This window comes from Pituophis catenifer, unplaced genomic scaffold (assembly GCF_029215685.1).
Source record: "Pituophis catenifer annectens isolate HBS135680 unplaced genomic scaffold, rPitCat1.0.hap2 SCAF_3, whole genome shotgun sequence".
In the NCBI taxonomy this organism is placed as follows: Eukaryota; Metazoa; Chordata; class Lepidosauria; order Squamata; family Colubridae; genus Pituophis; species Pituophis catenifer.
In genome coordinates, this window is record NW_027256883.1 from 4,437,027 (window position 1) to 4,460,621 (window position 23,595).

At 43.3% G+C, this 23,595-nt stretch overlaps 1 protein-coding gene across 6 annotated transcripts in view; it reads left to right on the top strand.

Annotated features, from left to right (window-relative positions):
• Window positions 1–23,595, top strand: part of TSNARE1 (t-SNARE domain containing 1) — a 296,160-nt gene that overhangs the window by 131,559 nt on the left and 141,006 nt on the right. For all 6 annotated transcript variants that reach the window (XM_070941966.1, XM_070941969.1, XM_070941970.1 and 3 more), the window contains 2 exons: window positions 9,261–9,351; window positions 23,283–23,357. In XM_070941966.1, the coding sequence (XP_070798067.1) occupies window positions 9,261–9,351; window positions 23,283–23,357 (166 nt within the window). The remainder of the gene's footprint in view (window positions 1–9,260; window positions 9,352–23,282; window positions 23,358–23,595) is intronic.

Consider the following 23,595-nt stretch of genomic DNA (forward strand, 5'->3'; position numbering starts at 1 on the left):
AGGCAATAGCCGTTTCCTAACAGAAGGGCTGCCACAGAGAAGCGGGGTGTCGACTTATTTTGCAAAGCACCTGTAAGCAGGACAAGAAGCACTGGATGGAAACTAGTGGAGAGAAGCAACCTAGAAATAAGGAGAAAGTTCCTGTCAATGAGAACAATTTAACCAGTGGAACAACTTGCCTCCAGAAGTTGTGGTTGATCCATCACTGGATGCTTTTAAGAAGAGATTGGACAGCCATTTGTCTGAAATGGTGTAGGATTTCTTGCCTAAGCAGGGGGTTGGATGAGAAGATCTCTAAAGTCCCTTCCAGCTTTCTTCTGATTGATTGATTGATTGTTCTAATCAAGGAGAGGAGCAACCTGGAATTAATGAGAAACATCCTAACAAGATCTAGCAGATCAGCTTTCTTTCTTTTTTTTTTAAATAATCTTTATTTACATTTTCCATTAAAAAACGGACACAAACAATAACAACACACCATATAAATAACATACAAGACAACATAACAGATGACAAGTATATCTGCAAGTACTTTATATTCCGAGGGAGATAGAACGACTTATCTCTCTTTATACATCCATTAGGTCTATCCGACCTCACTTTATTAATATAATATAGGTTTTTCAATAAATACTTTTCCTCTCTTCAGTTGGGTTGTATCTTTCTCTTCGCTAACCAAGTATATAATTTTTCCCAGGATAAACATGTTTGAGTCAGATCTTTCTCTTTTAATTTTTTAGTCAATTGATCTGCTTCCGCACAGTCCAGAATCTTTTTTATAGTTGCTTCCTCCGATGGGATATTTTTATTTTTCCAAAATTGTGCATATATCAATCTCGCCGCTGTGATGATGTGTAGGGCTAAATACCATAAGTTTTTTTTTTTAATATTATCCGGTTTGGAGCCAAGCAAGCATGTCTCTGGTGCCCAATCAATCTTTTGGTTTACAATCTCATTAAGCCATTTTTTAATTCTTCCCCAAAACTTAACTGCTTCCGGGCATGTCCACCATTGATGATAATAGCTGCCTCTTTCCTGCCCACATTTCCAACATTCTGCCGATTGTCCAGTGAACATTTTAGCCAGTCTATCCTGTATATCATCTTATAGGTATTCTCTGTATATGCCGTGGATACTACAGACTTCATATTCTCACACCAAATCCCTTGCCATTTGTCTAAGTGAATTGAGTAACCGACATTTTTCCCCCAGGCGTAGATCAGCTTGCTTTCTGAAGATGTGGGCGCTCCATCGCTGGAGGTCTTTTAAAAAGAGGCAGGACAACCATTTGTCTGAAACGGTGTAGGGTTTCCTGCCTGAGCAGGGGGCTGGACTAGAAGACCTCCAAGGTCCCTTCCAACTCTGTGTTTCCGCTATATAAGTTTCCTTTTTTTTTATATAGCTTGGTTTTATTTCACATTTTTTGTTTCATCGCCTTGTTGTAAACAACTTCAGGTTTTATCGGCGGAGAAAGTTCCTGCAGATACTTTAATAAATAAATGGATCAGGGTGGTTAAAATGGAGGAAACCATGTTTGCTGTTTATGTCCTAGTGAAGTGCTTCCAAATATGATTATACGATTGCAGAGGCCGTCAAAGACTCAAGGTGAAGAAGGGGAGGAAGAAAAAATGTCTCTCCTACTCCAAGGTTGGATTTAGCACGTGAAATGAAGAAGAAGAAGAAGAGCAGAATTTAAAGACAATTTCATCAAAAAATAACTTTTGCATCAAACTTCCAATATTCCCTGGTCTGATGTTCATTTTGCTGTGTTAATGCTGGGGAGCGTTTTTTTGAGTGACACATGTATAAAAAAAAATAATCACATTATATTGATGTGTAGGCAGGTGGTGGGTGGATGTGTATGGATTAACCTTGCTTATCTATCCTTCCCATTTGTGCTTTTTAGTACCTGGGCTGGGTTTAAGATGAATAGTCCTTACTCTCTTTTTTTTTTCCTTTGTTCATCTTTCCTTTTGAAATCTGCATATGTAGCATTAAGATGACTTTAGTGAAGTGATTGCATGGGACACAAGTGTCAATCAGATGCAGATAGGGAGGGGGGAAGGAGGGGGGAAGGAAGGAAGGAGGGGGAGGGAGAGGGAGAGAAATAGGAAAGAAGGATGGAAAGAAAAAGAAAAGGAATGAAAGAAAAAGATGTGAGAAAGGAGGGAGAGAGGGATGAAAGAAAGAAGGAAGGGAAGGAAGGGGAGGGAGAGGGAGAGGGAGAGAAATAGGAAAGAAGGATGGAAAGAAAAAAAGGAATGAAAGAGAAAGAGATGGGAGAAAGGAGGGAGAGAGGAATGAAATAAGGAAGGAAGGAAAGGAAGGAAGGAGGGAAAAATGTAAAAAAAAGGAAAGAGAAAGAGGGAGAGAAACAAGAAGGAAGGAAAGAAGAAAAAGGAAAGAAGGGATGAAAGAAAGAGGAAGGAAGGAAATAAAGAAAGGGAAAAGGAAGGAAAGAGAAAAAGAGGGAGAGGGAGGGAGGGAGGGGAGTGAAACAGGAAGGAAGGAAAGATGGAAAGGAAAAAGGAACAAAACAAGAGGGAGGAAGGGAAGGGAAGGGAAGGGAAGGGAAGGAAAGCAAAGCAAAGCAAAGCAAAGGAAAGGAAAGGAAAGGAAAGGAAAGAAGGAAAGGAAAGGAAAGGAGGAAGGGCCCAGCATTTTGAGAAGTTATCCACTGTTGCGTTATTCTTAGGACTGAGAGACAAAAAATGTCTTCAATGTCACATAACTACTTTTGCGCCTCAGGCCGGACTCTCCCCAGATTCTAGTCCACTACCTTTAATCTACACACCAAAAGTAGCTGCCATTGTAGTATATATACACAGGGTTATATCCTGTATTGCCTATTGCTGGTTCCAAACTTTTCTTTAATAACAGTTGGGGATGTTTTCATCTGGATCCCTGCATTGGCCTGAACTTGGCTTCCAAGTCTTCTTCCGAGTTTATGGTTCTACTCTGTTTGATAGAACATAAAAATATGATTTGTAGGCATTGATTTCTCTCTCTCTCTCTCTCTCTTATTTTAGCATCACTACTCCATCATTTCTGACACCCTATTGCTTTCTTCGGCCTGCCAACTATTGATTTTCCTATTTCCTGGACCCAATCTGAAAGCCGAGAGCAAGCTGGGACCTTGAATGATTGTTCTCTAGCTTTGAAGGCTACCTTCAGAACGTCATGCCTTCATTATAGAAGAGAAGAGAAGAGTTGGAAGGGACCTTGGAGGTCTTTTAGTCCAACCCCCTGCTTACGCAGGAAACCCTACCCCACTTCAGACAAATAGTTGTCCAATCTCTTCTTAAAAACTTCCAGTGTTGGAGCATTCACAACTTCTGGAGGCAAGTTGTTCCACTGGTTAATTGTTCTCCCTGTCAGGAAATTTCTCCTTAGTTCTAAGTTGATTCTCTCCTTTGTTAGTTTCCACCCATTGCTTCTTGTCCTACCCTCAGGTGCTTTGGAGAATAGCTTGACTCCCTCTTCTTAGTTTTAGTCTTGAGCCGGAGTTATGCACAGAATCTCCTGGATGTCCATTGTGATTTATGATAATGTTTTATCGATGCTTATCTGCAGATTATTTCTGAAGGGGAAGGGAAGAAAAATATGGAAATTGTAGGTCCCGAAAGCTAATAATTCCATTTTTCTTTCTTTTTTTTAAAAACCCACTTATGTACTTTTCTCTACAATGTGCAGTTTTGAAGGCATTTTTTTCCCCCAGCCTAAAAACGGCTTCAGAAAACTCAAGAGATGACCAGTCTCCAAGGAAAGTGTTGTGGTCCATCAGTGACATGTGCAGTTAGTAGCTGATTCCGACAGCGAGGAGGCTGGTGTGGTGCTGTGCTAGCAGCCTGTGCAGCTGGCGCTTGAGTCAGACAATGAGGAGGCTGGAGAAGATGTGGTGCCAGAGGTCTTCAGAACCTCCAGAAGCTCCTTTAAGTGAAGAGGATGAAGAGGAGGAGCCTCTTCTTGATGTACGAGCGCGCAGAGCTGTTAAAAGGCAGGAGTGGCTCCTCAGGAGGCAGTCTCCTCGAGAGTAAGGCTTGGGGCTAATTGGCCACTCCCCTAGCCTATTTAAGGAGGAACGTCGAGTGAAGCAATTTGCAGGGAACAACTTTAGTTCACTCTCCTTCGCGTCTTGATCTTAATTCTTTTATCAGTTCCTGCAAATTGCTTCTGGGCTTTCTGCCAACCATAGTAAGATTACGATTATTTATTCTTTGGATTCTTGTAGGCTGTTAAGAAAGTTAATTAACAGCCTTTGTTTGAAAAAGACTGATTTAATTTAGTAAACTAAGGTTTGTACAGACTTTGTGTGTGCTGCGTCCTTTGGGGTCCGTAGCTGGGGCAGAACAGAAAGCTGCGTTTTGATATGCTTATTAGTTTGGGAAAGGAAAATTAGGGAAGGAAGCCAAAAATTGAAATGTGAACAAAACAATATGACCGAGAGCCAAACGGAATTGCTTTAAGACCCACATACGACTTAACATGTCAATATCTTTTTTAAAAAATAAATTTCTTAATCAAATAAAATGAAAATGAAATGATAACGGGGCTTGTTCCTCATCGGGCATATTTGGGAATAATCAGCAGTTCAGAAGGTTAATTTATGTAGAAGAAGGGGTTTTTTTTTTAAGTAAAAAAAAAAACTTACAGGAAGTCCCTGACATACGGCGAGAATTGGGATCAGGATTTCCATTGCTAGGCAAGACGGTTGGAAAGCGAGTCGCGTGCAATTTTTACGTCCTGTTTTGCCCTGGTTGTTAAGCGAATCATGGTGGCTGTTAAGTGAATGGTCTGGTTGCAAAATGGACTTGTCGTAAACCACAAATAGCAATAGCACTTAAGACTTATATACCGCTTCACAGTGCTTTGCAGCCCTCTCTAAGCGGTTTACAGAGTCAGCGGGTTGCCCTCCAACAATCTGGGTCCTCATTTTACCGACTTCCGGAAGGACGGAAGCAGTGGTGAAATGTAAAAATTTGTTACTACCGGTTCTGTGGGCGTGGCTTGGTGGGGTGGGTGGGGTAATGTGACTGAGTGGGCGTGGCCAACTTTTTTTTTTTTCTTTGGCTGAAGAGGTTGTAAAAAAAATGCTTTTAAAGCCTCTGACCATCCCAGCTGACTTGCCTAATTGGTAGAGGCTTTCTTTTTTTAAAAAAAGCCTCTGATGATCCCAGCTGAGCTGCACAATCATCAGAGGCTTTTTTTTTTTTTTTTTTTTTTACTTTTAAAAGCATTTTTTTTTTGGCCAAAGAGGTTGTAGAAAAAATGCTTTTAGAAATTAAAAAAAAGCCTCTGATGATTGCGTGGCTCAGCTGGGCAATGGGGGGGTGGGGCAGGGATTTTTGCTACCGGTTCTCCGAACCACCCGCCTCCATCGCTACTGGATCGAGTGATCCAGTCCGAACTGGGAGCATTTCACCCCTGAACGGAAGGATGAGTCAACCTCGAGCCGGTTAGGATCGAACTGCCGAACTACAACCAGCAGAAGTAGCCTGCAGTACTGCATTCTAACCACTGCGCCACCACGGTTCAAATGGGGATCATCTGAACCTCGGATGCTGCACTACGCCATGGTGGTGCAGTGGTTAGAATGCGGTACTGCAGGCTATTTCTGCTGACTGCCGGCTGCCAGCAGTTTTGCAGTTCGATCCTGACTGGCTCGAGGTTGACTCATCCTTCCATCCTTCCGAGGTGGGTAAAATGAGGAGGCAGATTGTTGGGGGGCAATACGCTGACTCTGTAAACTGCTTAAAGAGGGCTGGAAAGCAGCGTGAAGTGGTATATAAGTCTAAGCGCTATTGGTAAGTGCCAAATACAGTACATACGAATTGCTAAGTGCCTGAATCATGATCACTCTGTTATTCTGTTTCTTTAATTTGAGATTTTACGTGGATATCTAGTTCCTAATAATATGGGTTACTATGTTATAATATAGTAATATCTTATCTGGAGGAGGAGGAGGAGGAGGAGGAGGAGGAGGAGGAGGAGGAGGAGGAGGAGGAGGAGGAGGAGGAGGAGGAGGATTGTGGAGTCCTTGGTGCTCTCTGAGCTTGGTTATTTTCTTACAGACGTTTCATTACCCAACTGGGTAATATCATCAGTGCTAGAAGGGAATGGGGTTTGTGGAAAGGAGGAGGAGGAGGAGGAGGAGGAGGACTGTGGGATCCTAGGTGATCTCTGAGCTTGGTTATTTTCTTACAGACATTTCATTACCAAACTAGGTAACATCATCAGTGCTTGTTGTGTTCTCAAAACCCCTCTCTAAGTTTATTCAAAGCCCAAGTTCATGAAACTGTGCAACGAGACACATTGGTTCAGCCCAGCCAGTTCCCAGAGCTCAAACCAAGCCAAAGGCGCTCGATGTGGTTGTGGCTTACTGATGAAGGCTAATGAGCTAGAAATAGATCTATATAAGTCTCTCACCTGGCAGCAGGAACTTGCTGACTGCCAGAAAAGAAAAAAGCCCAGAATTGAGTGGATGTGATTCTACTGAGCTAGAGCTGCAGAAAAACCTTGGTTACGTAGGAAAAACCTGGCTAGAGGAAAAACACACATAAATCCTACGAAGAAGTAAGAAAATAGATACTATACCTTTACAGGGAGGATACATGAGATGTGGGTGTGGCTTACTGATGAAGGCTAACGAGCTAGAAATAGATCTATATAAGTCTCTCATTTGGCAGCAGGAACTTGCTGGCTGCCAGAAAAGAAAAAAGCCCAAAATCGAGTGGATGTGATTCTACTGAGCTAGGGCTGCAGAAAAACCATGGTTACATAGGAAAAACCTGGCTAGAGGAAAAACACACAGACACACACACATATATATATAAAGTATATAAACAATATGCTTTATCAGGTTGTGCAAAACCAGACCTGCAACACAACCTCTGTCGACAGAAGTGGAAACAAGTTTGTGAGGCAGGAGAAGCAACACCACAACAGAAGGGTTGGTTAAATTGTGTCTTCTTCGGGGAGTAAAACACAGGGACAAACAAAGAGGTCTTCCATCAAAACAGCTCTCCGGGGTGAATTTTCAAACCCATTTGTAACCTGGTTTGTGAGGCGATTTAGAAAACCATTTTGTCTCCATAAGAAACTTGTTTTCTGAGCTCCAAGTTTAAAAGGCCGTATGAGGAAAATGGACGATGTGATGGGTGCCGAGAGAAAATATTGAGGAAAGAAAGCGAGAAAGGCCAAAGCACGAAAGGAAATGAATTCTGCAGGGATAAATTGAAAGGCACAAAAGAAAAAAATAATCTTTTGTTGGCTACATCAGTGGTTAAAAAAAGAAAAGAAAAGATAAAGATGGACCTGATGCTTGCAGTAGATGGTAAGATAGCCATCAGTGATGGACAGAGGTCTTCAATCTCTCCTTTGCTTTCAAAAGAGACCTGGAAAATCGACAAAAGGAAGAAGTGAAAAGTCCAGGAAAGTTTGAAGAGTGCCTGAACAATTAGTCAGTGGAACAACTTGCCTCCAGAGGCTGTTAATGCTCCAACACTGGAAGTTCTTAAGAAGAGATTGGATAACCATTTGTCTGAAGTGGTGTAGAATAGAATAGAATAGAATAGAATAGAATAGAATAGAATAGAATAGAATAGAATAGAATAGAATAGAATAGAATAGAATAGAATAGAATAGAATAGAATGTAGAGTAGAGTAGAGTAGAGTAGAGTAGAGTAGAGTAGAATGTAAAGTAGAGTAGGGTAGGGTAGAGTAGAGTAGAGTAGAGTAGAATAGAATAGAATAGAATAGAATATAACAACAGGAAGAATAGAATAGAATAGAATAGAATAGAATAGAATAGAATAGAATAGAATAGAATAGAATAGAATAGAATGTAGAGTAGAGTAGAGTAGAATGTAGAGTAGAATAGAATAGAATAGAATAGAATAGAACAGAACAGAACAGAACAGAACAGAACAGAACAGAACAGAACAGAATAGAATATAGAGTGGAGTAGAATAGAATGTAGAGTAGAGTAGAGTAGAATATAGAATAGAATAGAATAGAATAATAGAAAAGAAAAGAAAAGAATAGAATGTAGAGTAGAATAGAATAGAATAGAGTAGAGTAGAGTAGAATATAGAGTAGAGTAGAATAGAATGTAAAGTAGAGTAGGGTAGAATGTAGAGTAGAGTAGAATAGAATAGAATAGAATAGAATAGAATAGAATAGAATAGAATAGAATAGAATAGAATGTAGAGTAGAGTAGAGTAGAATGTAGAGTAGAATATAATATAATAGAATAGAATAGAATAGAATAGAATAGAATAGAACAGAACAGAACAGAACAGAACAGAACAGAACAGAACAGAATAGAATAGAATATAGAGTGGAGTAGAATACAATGTAGAGTAGAGTAGAGTAGAATATAGAATAGAATAGAATAGAATAATAGAAAAGAAAAGAAAAGAATAGAATGTAGAGTAGAATAGAATAGAATAGAGTAGAGTAGAATATAGAGTAGAGTAGAATAGAATGTAAAGTAGAGTAGGGTAGAATGTAGAGTAGAGTAGAATAGAATAGAATAGAATAGAATAGAATAGAATAGAATAGAATAGAATAGAATAGAATAGAATAGAATCTGGAAGGGACCTTGGAGGTCTTCTAGTCCAGCCCACTGCTCAAGCAGAAGAGCCTATACCATTTCAGACAAGTGACTGTCCAGTCTCTTCTTAAAAACCTCCAGTGATGGACAACCCGTGATTTCTGAAGGCGAGCTGTTCCACTGGTTCATTGTCCTCGCTGTTAGCTTATAATATCTCTCTTCCTTCCTTCGCCTCAAAATAAGATGTTTTGCCATCAGTGATGTTTCTTCAGCTTCCTGCTCTCACTTGACCTGGCGGTTTTCCGTCCTTGTCCTACGCCACTTCGGTGTTCTGAGCTCAGCCAAGCTCCGCTAAGTGCTGCTACCTCGTATCACCTTTTTAAAAATCAGTATCCATTCTTCGCTTTTTCCTGAGTGTGTGTTTAACATTAAGTAGGTGCAGAAGGATCTGAAAATGTCGCCCAATAGATAGAAATGGACTCTTCCAACGCTGACCTCTGAAAGGACTGATTTTCTTTTACGAGTGAAGATCTCTTTAGGCTTTTAGGGATGGTTGTTAAAATAGCATTTGGGCTTTTACTGGAAGAATGGCAGGATGGGGCTATGGCTGGAGGTCAAAACGTTCCTAAAAGTGCTCTAAAGCATTTCTCTGGAATTGAGCTTGACTCTATGGCTTCCATCAAGGTTGACCTTTCTTTCTTTGCAGCCACACAACTCAACAAGAGACCAACAAAACCATCACTACGTGCACAAGTGCGATCCGACAGCTGTCCGAGGGCATCCGAAGCTCTTCCAGGGTGAGTTTTTGAAACTCTCAAGTGAGTTGGGAGTTTACAAGCTGTATTAAGCTAAGAGTAGACAACCTACTGTTAGGGGTCTTCTGGATTTCTTTCCCCCCATGCCCTCACTCTGCTAAACACCTAACTCCCATGGCACTGTTTTATGCCTAAAAAGATTTACTCATGTAGTACGGCTGTATTGCTATTATCTTCCTCTTCTCATCTTTCTAGCCTTCTCCTATTGGTATCTTAGGGTTTATCACTTGTTGTTTGTGTCTTATGATCTGTGATGTATCATTTTGTTGTTTGTATGTACACTGAGAGCTTATGCACTGGGGATAAATTTCTTGTGTGTCCAGTTGCACTTATCCAATGAAGAACTAGTGTATAGTATTCTATTCTATTCTATTCTATTCTATTCTATTCTATTCTATTCTATTCTATTCTATTCTATTCTATTCTATTCTATTCTATTCTATTCCCTCTCCATTCTATTCTATTCTATTCTGTTCTGTTCTATTCCATTCCGTTCCATTCCGTTCTGTTCCATTCCATTATTTTATTCTGTTCTGTTCCGTTCCGTTCCGTTATTCTATTCTATTCTATTCTATTCTATTCTATTCTATTCTATTCTATTCTATTCTATTCTACCACTGTGAAGCAGTATATGTCTAAGTGCTAGTGCTAAGAAGGGAGGGAGGAAGGAAGGAAGGAGGGAGGGAGAAAGGGGAAGAGGGAGGGAAAGGAAGGAAGCGAGGAAAAAGAAGGGGAAGAGTGAGGGAGAGAGGAAAGAAGGAAGGAGGGAAGGATGGGGAAAAGGGAGGGAGAGAGGAAGGAAGGAGGGAGGGAGGGAAGGAAGGAGGGAGGGAGGGAGGGAGGGAGGGAGGGAGGGAGGGAAGGAAGGAAGGAAGGAAGGAAGGAAGGAAGGAAGGAAGGAGCCAGCACCGTGGTGGCGCAGTGGTTAGAATGCAGTATTGCAGGCTGACTCTGCTCACTGCCAGCAGTTCGATCCTGACCGGCTCAAGGTTGACTCAGCCTTCCATCCTTCCGAGGTGGGTAAAATGAGGACTCAGATTGTTGGGGGCAATAGGCTGACTCTGTAAACCGCTTAGAGAGGGCTGTAAAGCACCGTGAAGCGGTATATAAGTTCTAAGTGCTATTGCTATGGGGAACATACAAAGCAGAGTGGACTAACCTACATTTGGTTGCTGGCCTGATGTCCTTGCTTCTCCACATTCGGCTCATGTTCATCCTTGCTCGTGACCCAGTGCAATCCGACGTTTTATTTCTAACGGCTAGAGCTACCTATGTTGATGAGAAGAAGAAAAAAAAAAGATAATTGAAACATAAACTCCATCTGTCCGAAGGGCTTCTGTGAACTTTCGGCATGGAGCACGCAAACGAAAACACGTTTCTTGCGAATTGGCTCTCTCTTTTCTATTACCAAAAACATGCCCCACAAAACAACACAAGCCTTTGCTTTCCTCTCAGCTTTTCTACCACCCTGAAACGGAAGAACAGGGGACACAAGTCAGGTCGTCCTCGAGTTACGGCCACAATTTATGCTTGCAAAGGGACACATTTGTGAAGACACATCACGGCTTTTCACAACCAAGCTCAGAGAGCACCAAAAATCCCTCCTTTTTGGTCACCACGATCTAAAAAAGATGCTGAGACTCTAGAAAGAGTGCAGAGAAGAGCAACAAAGATGATTAGGGGACTGGAGACAAAAATATACGATGAACGGTTGCTGGAATTGAGAATGGTTAGTCTAGTGAAAAGGGGAGATCAATTACAGTGTTCCAATATCTCAGGGTTTGCCACAAAGAAGAGGGAGTCAAGCTATCCTCCAAAGCACCTGAGGCAGGAGTGAAATGCTACCAGTTCAGACCGGTTCGCCTGAACCGGTAGTAATAAATGCTACCGATAAAAAGGTTGAAGTGTATTATTTGGAATAGTTGATAAAGAAAAAAACTATTTGAGATTGGAATAAGAGAATTTAAGAAAACAGCTGGGAATTGTATTATGTTATTTGAAATTAAAATTAGAAGCATTGGAGTAAGATTGATATTAAATTGATTTTTTTCCCCTTTATTGAATATGTTTAACTGTTGAAATGTATTATTTGGAATAGTTGATAAAAGAATTGAGTAGAATAAGAGAATTTAAGGAAATAATTGGGGATTGTATTATGCTCTGTGAATTTAAATTTAGGGGTTCAAATTTTAAGGAGGAAAAAGAAAAAAAGGAATTATACTAGCATGAGACGTTAAGATGAAGGGTAATATAGTTTTTTTAAAAAATTTACAGAAAATAAAAGATATGAGAAAAATTGAATATATAAAATTGTTTTAAAGATGAACAAAAATCTGTACAAATTTAAAACCGGGCCAATATTCTGTTCAGAACAGATGCACTGTATGTTTGTTTGTGTGTTTTAAAAAATAAAAAAAAACTTTACAAAAAAAAAAATAAATGCTACCGGTTTGGGCAAACCGGTAGTAAAAAAAAATTGCTGCCGGTTCAGGCAAACCGGTATTTCCGACGATCAGCAGTGCCGTGCAATTTATATTCGCTAGAAAGCAGGAAGTGCATACTCAAGAAAGGCTTCTTAATCCTTTTTTAGCACTGCGAGGTAGCGCACCATGCACGCGTGCGCAAAGCAAACCAGTAGAGAAGCCAACTGGTAGCAGACTTCAGAGCATTTCACCCCTGACCTGAGGGTAGGACAAGAAGCAATGGGTGGAAACTAGTCAAGGAGAGAAGCAACCTAGAACTAAGGAGAAATTTCCTGACAGTGAGAACAATTAACCAGTGGAACGACTGGCCTCCAGAAGTTGTGAATGCGCCAACACTGGAAGTTTTTAAGAAGAGGTTGGATAACCATTTGTCTGAAGTGGCGTAGGGTTTCCTGCCTAAGCAGGGGGTTGGACTAGAAGACCTCCAAGGTCCCTTCCAACTCTCTTATTCTATTCTATTCATTCAATCCTGAGCGATAAACACTTTTCCTGTTTTTCAGGAAGGAATGTCTTCTGCTCAGACATTTTCTTGACTTTCTCATCTACCTTATAGCCTATTTTTCTCCCAAACCCTGTCAGGACTCTTGTAAAGCTTCCCTGAACAGAGCTTAAAAAAAGCGATTTATCTAAATAAAAGATCTTGGGGCAAAAAAAGAAAAAGGAAAAAAAAAGCTTGCAATGATCTTCAAAAATGTGCTAACAGAAATTATAGTTCGGAAGGTTTCCGTCTTTTCTCCGACTCTTCCCGTGCAGACACGGCGAGCTGTAAGTTCACCGAAGGGCCAAATGAAAGCAGGAGGAGAAATAAGACAAAAGCCTTCTTATTTATCTCAAAATCCTATATCAAGATGCAAGAAATTGCCTTTTTTTTTTGCTTATGTCCAGAGTCTTGTTCTGAGACAAATTGGGTCCGCTGGGAGGCAAATGAAGACAACCGCCGTGTTCTGCTACAAAGGCGAGCCAGAAGTCGGAGAAAATAGAAATACCAATAAAGGAACTAAGATGCAACACCTCCTGACCCCCCGTAATGCTGTTGCACTTTTGTCAGCCTCGACAAAAGCCAAAACGACAAGAGGAGAATTTGGACAGGGACCAACTTATTTTCTGCCACTACTCCTGCTGCCCTTACTAAATCCTAAATAATAACAACAACAGCCGTTTGTGGGGGGAAAAGGAAGAATGAGACACAGTTCCATCGTGAGGTTTTCTGGTGCTTTACTTTTAATTGTCTCCTCCTCCTTCTCTTCTTCCTCTCCCTCTCTTTCTTCCTGCTCCTCCTCCCCTGCTGCTCCTCCTCCTCTTCCTGTCCTCTTCCTCCTGTTCATCTTCATACACATTCTCTTCCTCTCCTTCTCCTCTCTCCTTTCTCCTCTTCCTCTCCTTCCATCTCCCTCCTCTTCTTCATATCCCCTCCTTCCTCCTCCTCCTCCTCTTCTTCCCATCCTTCTCCTTCCCCTTCCTCTCCTCCTCTTTGTCTTCCTCTCCTTCTTCATCCTAGTCCTCTTTCTGTTCCTTGCCTTCCTCCTCCTCCTCTTCTTCCCATCCTTCTCCTTCCCCTTCCTCTCCTCCTCTTTGTCTTCCTCTCCTTCTTCATCCTAGTCCTCTTTCTGTTCCTTGCCTTCCTCCTCTTCCTCTGCTTCTCCTTCTCCTCCCTTCCTCCTCTCCTTCTTCTCCCCCTTTTTTTCTTCTTTTTCTTCCTCCTTCTCCTGCTCCTCTTTGTCTCCTTCTTCCCCCTCCTCCTCCTCCTCCTCCTCCTCTTCCTGTCCTTTTCCTCCTGTTCATTTTCATCCACATTCTCCTCCTTCTCTTTCTCTCCTTCTCCTTCTCCTTCTTCCTCTTCTTCCTCCCCTTCCATCCTCCTCCTCCTCTTCTTCATATTCTCCTCCTTCCTCCTCCTCCTCTTTTTCCTACCCATCTCCTTCCCCTTCCTCTCCTCCTCCTCTTCTTCCTCCTAGTCCTCTTTCTCTTCCTCTCCTTCCTCCTCTTCCTCTCCTTCTCCTTCTCCCTTCCTCCTCTCCTCCTCCTCCCCCTTTTCTCCTTCTTTTTCTTCCTCCTCCTCCTGCTCCTCTTTGTCTCCTTCCCCCTCCTCCTCCTTCTCCTCCTCCTCCTTCTTCCTTTCCTCCTCCTAGTCCTCCTCTTCCTCTCCTTCCTCTCCTTCCTCCTCTTCCTCTCCTCCTCCTCCCCTCCCCCTTTATAGCAACATTCTGAGACTTGATTTAAGACATTACAACTAGCCCTTTACAAGTTTGAGTACAAATACAATATTTCTTTATCAGCAATCCCCTTTGAGGATTAAATCAAGATACACTAGTCCTTCAGCAAGATACGATATGAAAGTAGAACATAAATAATCAATAAACATGTTATACCTTAAAAACTAATGAAGGTATTATGTACGGGACAACGTTTTGAGATTTTTTTCCTGACATTCAAAATAATCTTTTGCTTGTCTTAGATTTTTTTCTTTTTAAATTTGATTTATATGCCGCCCTTCTCCGGAGACTCAGGGCAGCTTACAATGCGTTAAGCAATAGCCTTCATACTTTTGTATATTTATACAAAGTCAGCTTATTGCCCCCCACAAACTGGGTCCTCAATTTACCTACCTTAGAAAGGATGGAAGGCTGAGTCTACCTTGAGCCTTGGCGAGATTCGAACCTGCAGTAATTGCAGACAGCTGGTGTTAATAATGGTGCTTTAGTCTGCTGCGCTACCAGGCCCCTGATTGAACAATGAATGAAATAGTTTTGGGGCATAATAAAGAATGTTTGAAATTATACCACCACACTTTGGGGACTTAAATTCATAGCCTTGATCTTGAAATCTTTCTTGGAGCCACTAATTGTCATTTTCTGCTTTGTTTTGCTTTTCTGTTTCAATTAAAACACAAATTTATTATTGTTTAAAAAGTCAAAGCAGGTCAAAGGAGGCTAAAGTTAGTTAAACTGTGGCCCAGCTTCAGAGCCACATTATAAATGCATGACGATATCAAAGCTTGTAAAGATTTTGCGATCGGAATGATAATATGAATACAGATAGACTGAACTGTCCTTATCAGATGCCTGAAATATATTTAGCATTTCGTGGCCTTTTACAGTCTTCCTAATCTAATATTTACACCACGGTGCATAGCTCATGTTTGACGGATACTTATAGGCAGAAAACCAGAGAGATTCCTCTCGCCAAATCGTAAAATATTCTAGTGTCAAACCTCTTTATCAATGTATACTTTCCGGAGATGGATTTACATAAGTAAAATATTCTCCTATCAAATCTCCCATCAATGTAAATTTTCTCGAGATGGGTTTATAGAGATAAAAACCCTACTTCCAGTGATTGAACTATTTCGGCAATATCTTATTTAAAACGTCTCGCCTTCCGCTTCTCAAACTGCTGGAGTGTTAGCTAGAGATCGGGAAGGACCATTGTCAAGGGAGGAGAAAGTTGGAGAGATGGCGTGGCTGTTATTAGAATATAAAACATAGAATAATAGAGTTAGAAGGGACCTTGGAGGTCTTCTAGTCCAACCCCCTGCTCAAGTAGGAGACCTTACACCATTTCAGACAAATGGGTGTCCAGTCTCTTTTTGAAAGCCTTCAGTGATGGAGCACCCATAACTTCTGAAGGCAAGTTGTTCCATTGGTTGATCGCTCTCACCGCTAGAGAATTTCTTCTTAATTCTAGGTTGCTTCTCTCCTTGGTTAGTATCCATCTATTGTTTCTTTCTTGCCTTTTGGTGCTTTGGCAAATAGGTTGACCCCCCTCGTCTTTGTAGGAGCCCCTCAAATATTGGAACATTGCTATCATGTCTCCCCTAATCCTTCTTTTCATTAGACTAAACTTCTGATGGCGAACCTATGGCACGCGTGCCCAAAGTGGCACACAAAGCCATCTTTCCAGGCACGTGAGCTGTTGCCCAACTCATCTATAGCTGTGCATGTGCGCATGTCCCAGTTGGTATTCGGGCCTTCAGTGCACATGAACGCAATTCCAGAGACTCAGCTGGTCTTCGGAAGGGTCCTGTGCATGCGTGCACCTTTGCGCGTGTGTGTACACGCGCAAAGCTTTCAAGTTGCCATGAGCAGGAGGGAGGGAGAACTGAAGTGAATTCCATACATTCTTCCTGACCGCAATCAGAAGGAGGGTGTTAGGTTTCAACAGCCAGCCAAAGTGGTTAATTGGAGAATGTGATTTATGACATGGCCAGAGAGGAGGGGAGAGACAGGGTCATAGGGGAACGTAAATCTACGTAGGATCAGTCCTAACTGCATCCGAGTATTGCCGGAATGTTGCTCCTAATAAATGACTATATTTCCTTTGAAGTTTGGATCACGGCTCATGAATTAATTAGGGCATCTTTCGGAAACTTGACACCTGCACACAGTGCATGCATGCACAGATGGTGTTTTCACGCATGCATTGCGTGCACGAAAGCCATGCGCATGCACAAATGGTGCAATTGCATGCACAGCACATGGGGGAGCCACGTGAAAGCTGTGCACATACACAGATGGTGCGTTTGCGTGCGCAGCGCACAGGGGAGGAGCCATGCATAAGTGAAATGCGTACCTGTTTGACACTCGGTTTGTAAAAGGTTCGTTACCACTGGACTAGACATACCCAATTCCTGTAATTGTTCTTTGTATGTTTTAGCCTCCAGCTCCCTATTTATTTTTGTTGCTTTTCCCTGCACTCTTTCCAGAGTCTCAACATCATTTTTATATTGTGATGAGCAGAACTGGATGTAGTATTCCAAGTACGGTCTTACTAATGATGCCAGGGTTCTGACGGACGCCCTAATTAAATCATGAGTCTTGAGCCAAGCTTCAAAAGAAATCCAGTTATTTATTAGGAGCTTCATATCGGCAGGTTCCCAAGTGAAGCCAGCTCTGACCCTACGTAATTTACATTCCAATTATGACCCTGTTTTCCCCCCTCCCCCCCAGGGTGTGTCATCAATCTCATTCGCCAACAGAGCAATTTCGTGGGTTGTAGAAGTCACTCCCCTCGGCTGCTGTAGGTAACCCTGGGATACAGCCTTGAGAGAGATAAGCGTGGAATGTGCATCTGTCTTTGGCCGCTGTGCCATTTCGCCGGTTTCCCATCCCCCCTGGCCTATGGCAACTCGAGAGCAGGCCAGGGATTCTTTGCGAGTTGATACACGATTTGTAAAGCTGTACTAGAACATCATGTGATCTTGATTCGATCCCTCTATTAATGCAGCCTGAGATTGCATTGGCTTTTTTTATTTTATTTTTGGCAATAGCCTTTGTCATGTTAATGTCGGTTAGTTTGTAGTAACAATATTGCTTACTTCGTTGGTGACTTTTGTTCTCCTGAACTCTATAGGAATGACCCGTAGGGCATATGGGTGAAAGGTTGGGACCGAGAATAAGATTGCTTACAGCCACAATGGAGTGAATGCGAATTCTGTTTAACCCTGTGGTTCTCAACTTGCGAATTCAAAAGGATATCTTTATTAACCTATCTCATAAATGAAGGAAGATAATGCTGTGGCATTTAAAAGTCTATCAAATCCATCCATCCATCCATCAATCTGAATAGAGCTGGAAGGGGACATTGGAGGTCTTCTAGGCGAGCCCCCTGTTTAAGCAGGAGACCCTATACCCATGATGGCGAACCTATGGCACGCGTCCCCGAAGTGGCACGTGTAGCCATGTTGCCTGGCACACGCGGCATCGCCTGTTCCTCTTCAGTGTGCATACGCGCGCGACAATCATCTGGCCTTTTTGCTGGGCTTCCATTTTCCTGCGTGAGCATGGGCGCCAGCCAGCCGATCGTCGTGTGCGCACCAGAAACCCGGAAGAGTAGCCGGCTGAAACCGGAAGCAGACGGAAGACCTGCGGGAGTGCAAGGCCAGGTACAAGTGCCAGATGGTCAACCAGTTCCAGGCCATGATGTAGTCCCACTGGAACAAGGCCCTCCGGCTCTTCGCCACCAGCGGCACTCCCCTCCAGCCTTCGCCCAAACAGCTGGCTCAGTTCAAATTGGATCTGGCCGAGAAGGGGGCTAAGCAGAAGCACCTCACTGAGGACTAGGAGCATAGGCTTTCCAAGCAGAAGGAAGACCTATGGGACTGCAAGGCCAGGTACTGGCACCTGGAGGCTCAGTGAGCTGAGATGGTCAGCCAGGTCCGGGCCATGAGGCAGTCCCACTGGAACGAGGCCCTCCGGCTCTTTGCCACCAGCAGCTCTTCCCTCCAGCCTTCGCCCAAAGACCCACACCAGGAGGCCGAAGCAGACCCCGAGTCGGAATTTCTGCTTCCCTCTGACCCACACAAAAAGACCCCGAAGTGGGAGACTCTCTGCAGCAACACAAACATTCATTGCATGTATCTGTCCCAGGGGCCGTAGTTTGAGGACCCCTGATTTAGTGCAATATAAAAAATGCAAATAATTTTTCTGCGGACTACCAAAATTTTCTCGTGGACCACCAGTGGTCCACGGACCACCAGTTGGTGACCGCTGCTTTGGAGAATAGGTCAACCCCGTCTTCTTTGTGGCAGCCCCTCAAATACTGGAATACTGCTGTCGTGTCACCCCTGGTCCTATCAAATTGATGAGAACTTCTTCAATAAACCAACTGGCTAAGAGACATGTTTGTGAACCTGGGGCTCTTAAATCCAGAGATCCCAACAAGAACGTGTAAAACAATGCCTTCAAAACCTTGTATCTACAAAACACTTGGAACGGTTCCACTTCAAGGGCAAAAACGATGGTTTGGAGGTCTGAAAATAGACCGTTTTCCGCATCGTGGAAATGATTCAAATAAGCTTTGTTTTGACGGTTGCTGAAAGTGCTTGAGACGGTCCATTTTAGGCTCAAGTCAACAGATTTGCCTGCAAACTAAGGTGTTTGACAGCATTTAGCATGAGCCACGAGGTTTAGCATGAAGAATATTTCAAGATAAAATGTTTTATGCACTTCTATTTCTATCAGCTTGGCCAACCTGGATGTTATTAGACGGTATCCTAAATGTCTTCGCTAGCCATGATGGTTAACGGCCAGAAGTTATGGGGGTTGAAGAAAAACTGAAAAGCTGAGATTGATGACCACTGCGGTTTAATAGGGCTAATGTAGAAATTTGAAACGTGTCCCTGTGCTTAAATTCAGTACTAAGATGACCTATTCCCAAGGAATAATGCCAAAAGAATCATTACTGAACTCTATTATAGATTGAATTAATAATTTGTTGGCCTGATTTGCCAACTGCCCCATCTTCTTGGAATCGGATCCTTATTTCTGCCCCCATCATTTATACATTTATTTATTTTACGTATTAAGGAAATTTATATGGTTGCCTAACTCGCTTGCGGTGACTCCGGGCAGCTTACAAAGATTAAAAACCCCGGTACAAAGATCCTCTCCACCTCCTCCTGTTGGCAACAACCAGACCAGACCTGATAAAAAGCCCCCCTGGCCACGGCCGTCATATGCTCTTCTAAAGACAGCCGTGTGTCCAGGAGGACGCCCAAGTTGCGAACCCCCTCTGTGGGGGTCAGTGACTCGCCCCCAATAGCCAGCGATGGCACCAGCTGGCTATACCGGGACGCCGGCATCCACAGCCACTCGGTCTTGGAAGGGTTGAGCCGAAGCCTGTTCCTCCCCATCCAGACCCGCACGGCCTCCAGACACTGGGACATCACTTCGAGGGCATCATTGGGGTGGTCTGGGGTGGAAATGTACAGCTGAGTGTCATCAGCGTACAGATGGCATCGCACCCCAAAACCACGCATGATCTCACCCAGCGGCTTCACATAAATGTTGAACAGGAGCGGCGAGAGGACCGACCCTTGCGGCACCCCGCAAGCAAGGCGCCTCGAGGTCGACCTCTGCCCCCCTGCCAACATGGACTGCAACCGGTCAGAGAGATAGGAGGAGAACCACTGCAGCACGGTGCCTCCCACCCCCAGTCCCTCCCTACTCCCTACTTTGGTGGGTCTGGTAGATATGAATGTGAAACGATAATCTTTAAAATTTGATGAGGATGATGTTATTGTTGACCTAGGCTTACTGAGTCATTACAAGACACAATTAGTCCCAAACAAGCCTATTTTATTGTAACAGCTGAGAATTACGTTCATTCCCAGCTGAGTCCCAATTAGTTGCAAAACAAGTCCTTAGGAAGAAGTCCTTCGGGATAATCACCAACCTTTATCTTCTTTGACACCCTGCCAAAGGCCTTACTTGGCAAAGCCCCACAAAGTTCAGAAACAAACAAGAGATGCCGACTGGAAACAGAGTTAGCAACGTTGCTTACCCGCAAAAGGCCCCAAGTGCCTTTGTTTCTCTTTTAAGCCTTATGGGAGGTGCCAATCATCTCCTGGCCTTACTCCCGAGTCGTCCCTTTTGCTTTAGCTGCTCTTGCCTTCTGGCAGCTCTGTACATGCATGCACTAGGAATAGGCTCCTCCTGTTCCTCTGCCTCTCTGCTGTCCGACTCTGGGGGTTCCGGAGTCCGTGCATCACTCCCAGATGGCCTTGGCCCCATCTCTGCCTCTGACGCAGAGCCCTTGTCCGGGCCTTTCCCTGACTCCAAGACTGGCCCATGGTCCTCCCCAGCCTCCTCACTGTCCGACTCCGCTGCAGACTGCTGGCTAACCACAACAGTTATCCATTCAATCATTCCAACTCTTCGTGATTCTATGGGCCAGGTCTCTCCACGTCCTTCAAACTTTCACTATTTCTGTGAGTTGTTCTACGCTCTGGCTGGTGTCACCTTTGATGGTGTCCATTCATCGTGTTCTGTGATGATCTGCTTTCCTTTCACCGCTAACTCTTCCCAACAAAATTGCTTTCTCCAGTGAATTCTTCTGCATCGCAATCATCATTTTCTTTCAACGATCCCATAATCCCTTGCGGAGTGGAGACTGGGCAACTGAGTGTTTTAATGGCCGGATGCCCTTCCTGTTGCTAATGCGGAGTTTTGTTCAGCAGATACATTTTCAGTGTGCCCAGAGAGAGAGAAATATCTGCCTCTACCTAGGATCGAGCTCACAGCCTCCTGATTGTGAGGCGTGAGCTCCACCTCTAGGCCACCGCACCACTCTAGTGAATTCTCCTGCATGACATGACCAGAATAAGTGAGATACAGTTTTGTGATTTTTTTTGCCTTCCAGCGACATGCCTGGTGTGACATGTTCCAGTACTTGCTGGTTAGTCACCTTTGCTGTCCAAGGAATGTGTGTTGTGGCCCACCAGTGGCCTGCACAGCTTGTGGCTGATCCCGACGACGAGGAGGCTGGTGTGGTGTCATGCCAGCAGCCTGTTTAGCCGGCGCTCACGTCAGACAGCGAGGAGGCTGAAGAGGATGTGGTGCCAGAGGCAGAGACTCAGCCTGGGCCTTCAGAACCTCCAGAGGCTCCTTCAAGTGGAGAGAGGGAAGTGGAGGAGCCTCTCCTCAATGCTCGAGCACGCAGGGCTGCCAAAAGGCAGGAGTGGCTACTCAGGAGGAGGAGGTCTACTCAAGAGTAGGACTTGAGGATAATTGGCCACTCCCTTAGCCTATTTAAGTCGCACACAGCTAGTGCTTTTTTTGCTGGAAACAACGTTTAATTATTACGCAGAGTATTTTGGAGAGTGAGTTTCTTATCACATCTTGGTTTCTGGGCTGGTTGCCAACCTTTGTCGGACTTTGTTTATTCTTGGTACTTTATAGCAGGCTGATAAGGACATTTGCACTGAAAGCCTGAATTTTGAAAGGGGTCTGTTTATAATAAACGGAGTTTTTGGAGCTTGGTGTGTGTGTCACACTCCTTGGGATCCAGACCTGGGGCAGGACAATATGTGGGAGCCTTCTCCAGCACCACAGCTCCAACGAGTCCCATTTTTTATTTATTTATTTATTTATTTATTTATTTATTTATTTATTTATTTATTTATTTATTTAAAATTTATATACCGCCCTTCTCCCTGAGGACCCAGGGCGGTGTACAGCCAGAATTAAAAAACATAAAATACAAATATTAAAAAACAATTAAAATATATATAAATTTGGCCCAAAATTAAAAATACAAACCAATTAAAACATTTAAAATTTCTTCTTAAGCCAGCCCGGCTTGCTGGAAAAAGTGGGTTTTAAGGGCACGGCGGAAGGCACTGAGGTCTTGGATTCTCCTTATCTCTGGGGGCAACTGATTCCAGAGGGTAGGTGCCCCCACAGAGAAGGCCCTCCCCCTGGGGGTCACCAGCCTACATTGATTGGCTGATGGCACCCTGAGGAGGCCCTCTCTGTGGGAGCGCACGGGACAATGGGAGGTCATCGGTAGCAGCAGGCGGTCTCGAAGGTAGCTAGGCCCGATTTTCTTCCTGTCTTGCTTTTTAAGGTCCATCTTTCCAATAATCCTCCGTCAAAGCTCTTGATTTGTCTTGTTCACAAACGTTCTACCGAAAGTGTGCTAACCCCTTGAGAGCCCTTCTGGTTTCCACATTCACCTCCAGCTTCAGTGTAAATGAAACTCTCCATTGTTTTTTGAGAAGGGATTTGTCATGCCTTTGATCATCTGGCAACAGCTTGTCCAATAATTCTGGGTATTGGGTCTGGGATCACCATTCAGGCAATTTCATTGACAACCTGTGTGATGATATACGTGTGGTTGATATACGCTGAGATGCCTTTGAGGGTTTCTTGGGTGAAGAAGGGAACAGAATGTGCCTCTCTAATCTTTCCATGATATTGCAAACAGAATACACAATACCGGGTCTGAAATCTTAATCAAATCTTATTCACCAATAATGAGCGTTTGTTTGATGAGAGCGCGGATAAGGGAAGATTTTGGCCCAGGAGGGCCCTCAAGATGCATCATAAACATCTGTCAAATGGAAATCAATTTCAAAACAAACCTGTCTGCAAAAACAAAACCACCAAAGCACATTGAGATGCTTGATTGTTGCATTATCCCAAAAGATTTTCATAGCAAAATGATTTTGTATTATATCATCAGTTCTGTGTTAGACAAACTGTCCTTATCCTTATCTGCTTTCTCCTGCTCGTTTTAGATTTAAACTTATTGGCCTAAGGTTAACACGGCTCACCTGACTTGATGGTGGGGAATGGAAGGATTTAAACATTCTTTGCAGACAGCTGGTCCTTTGCATTCTTTTGAGAGAGTCGTTGAGGCCACTTGGATGTTTAACTGTGTTGTGTGGCCATCTGTGTCCTGGTGGCCTCAACGACTCTCTCAAAAAGGATGCAAATGACCAGCTGTCTGCAAGGGGTATCAATCCTTCCATTCGCCACCATCCAGTCAGAGCTGAAGAAGCTTCTTGGATGAGAAGCGAAATGTCTTCAAAAGAAAAAACAAGAAAGTCCAGTTGCCACTTGAAAAAGCATCTTTGGGACTTTGTATGAATTGTTGAGGTGCTGACTGTATTTGTTCATCTCTCTCTCATTCGCTCTTTCTCTCTCATAGCAAGAACGACTCCAGCTCGACCGGCTGAAGAATCAACTTTCCGATGCCATTCAACGATATGGAACGATACAAAAGGTAAGAGAGGCAGGGAAGGATCCTGGAAATGAGAGAAGTCCATTGCCTTTTCTTTCTTTCTTTCTTTCTTTCTTTCTTTCTTTCTTTCTTTCTTTCTTTCTTTCTTTCTTTCTTTCTTTCTTTCTTTCTTTCTTTCTTCCTTCCTTCCTTCCTTCCTTCCTTCCTTCCTTCCTTCCTTCCTTCCTTCCTTCCTTTCCTTCCTTCTCTCTCTCTCTTTCTTTATTTCAGTTATAAGTAT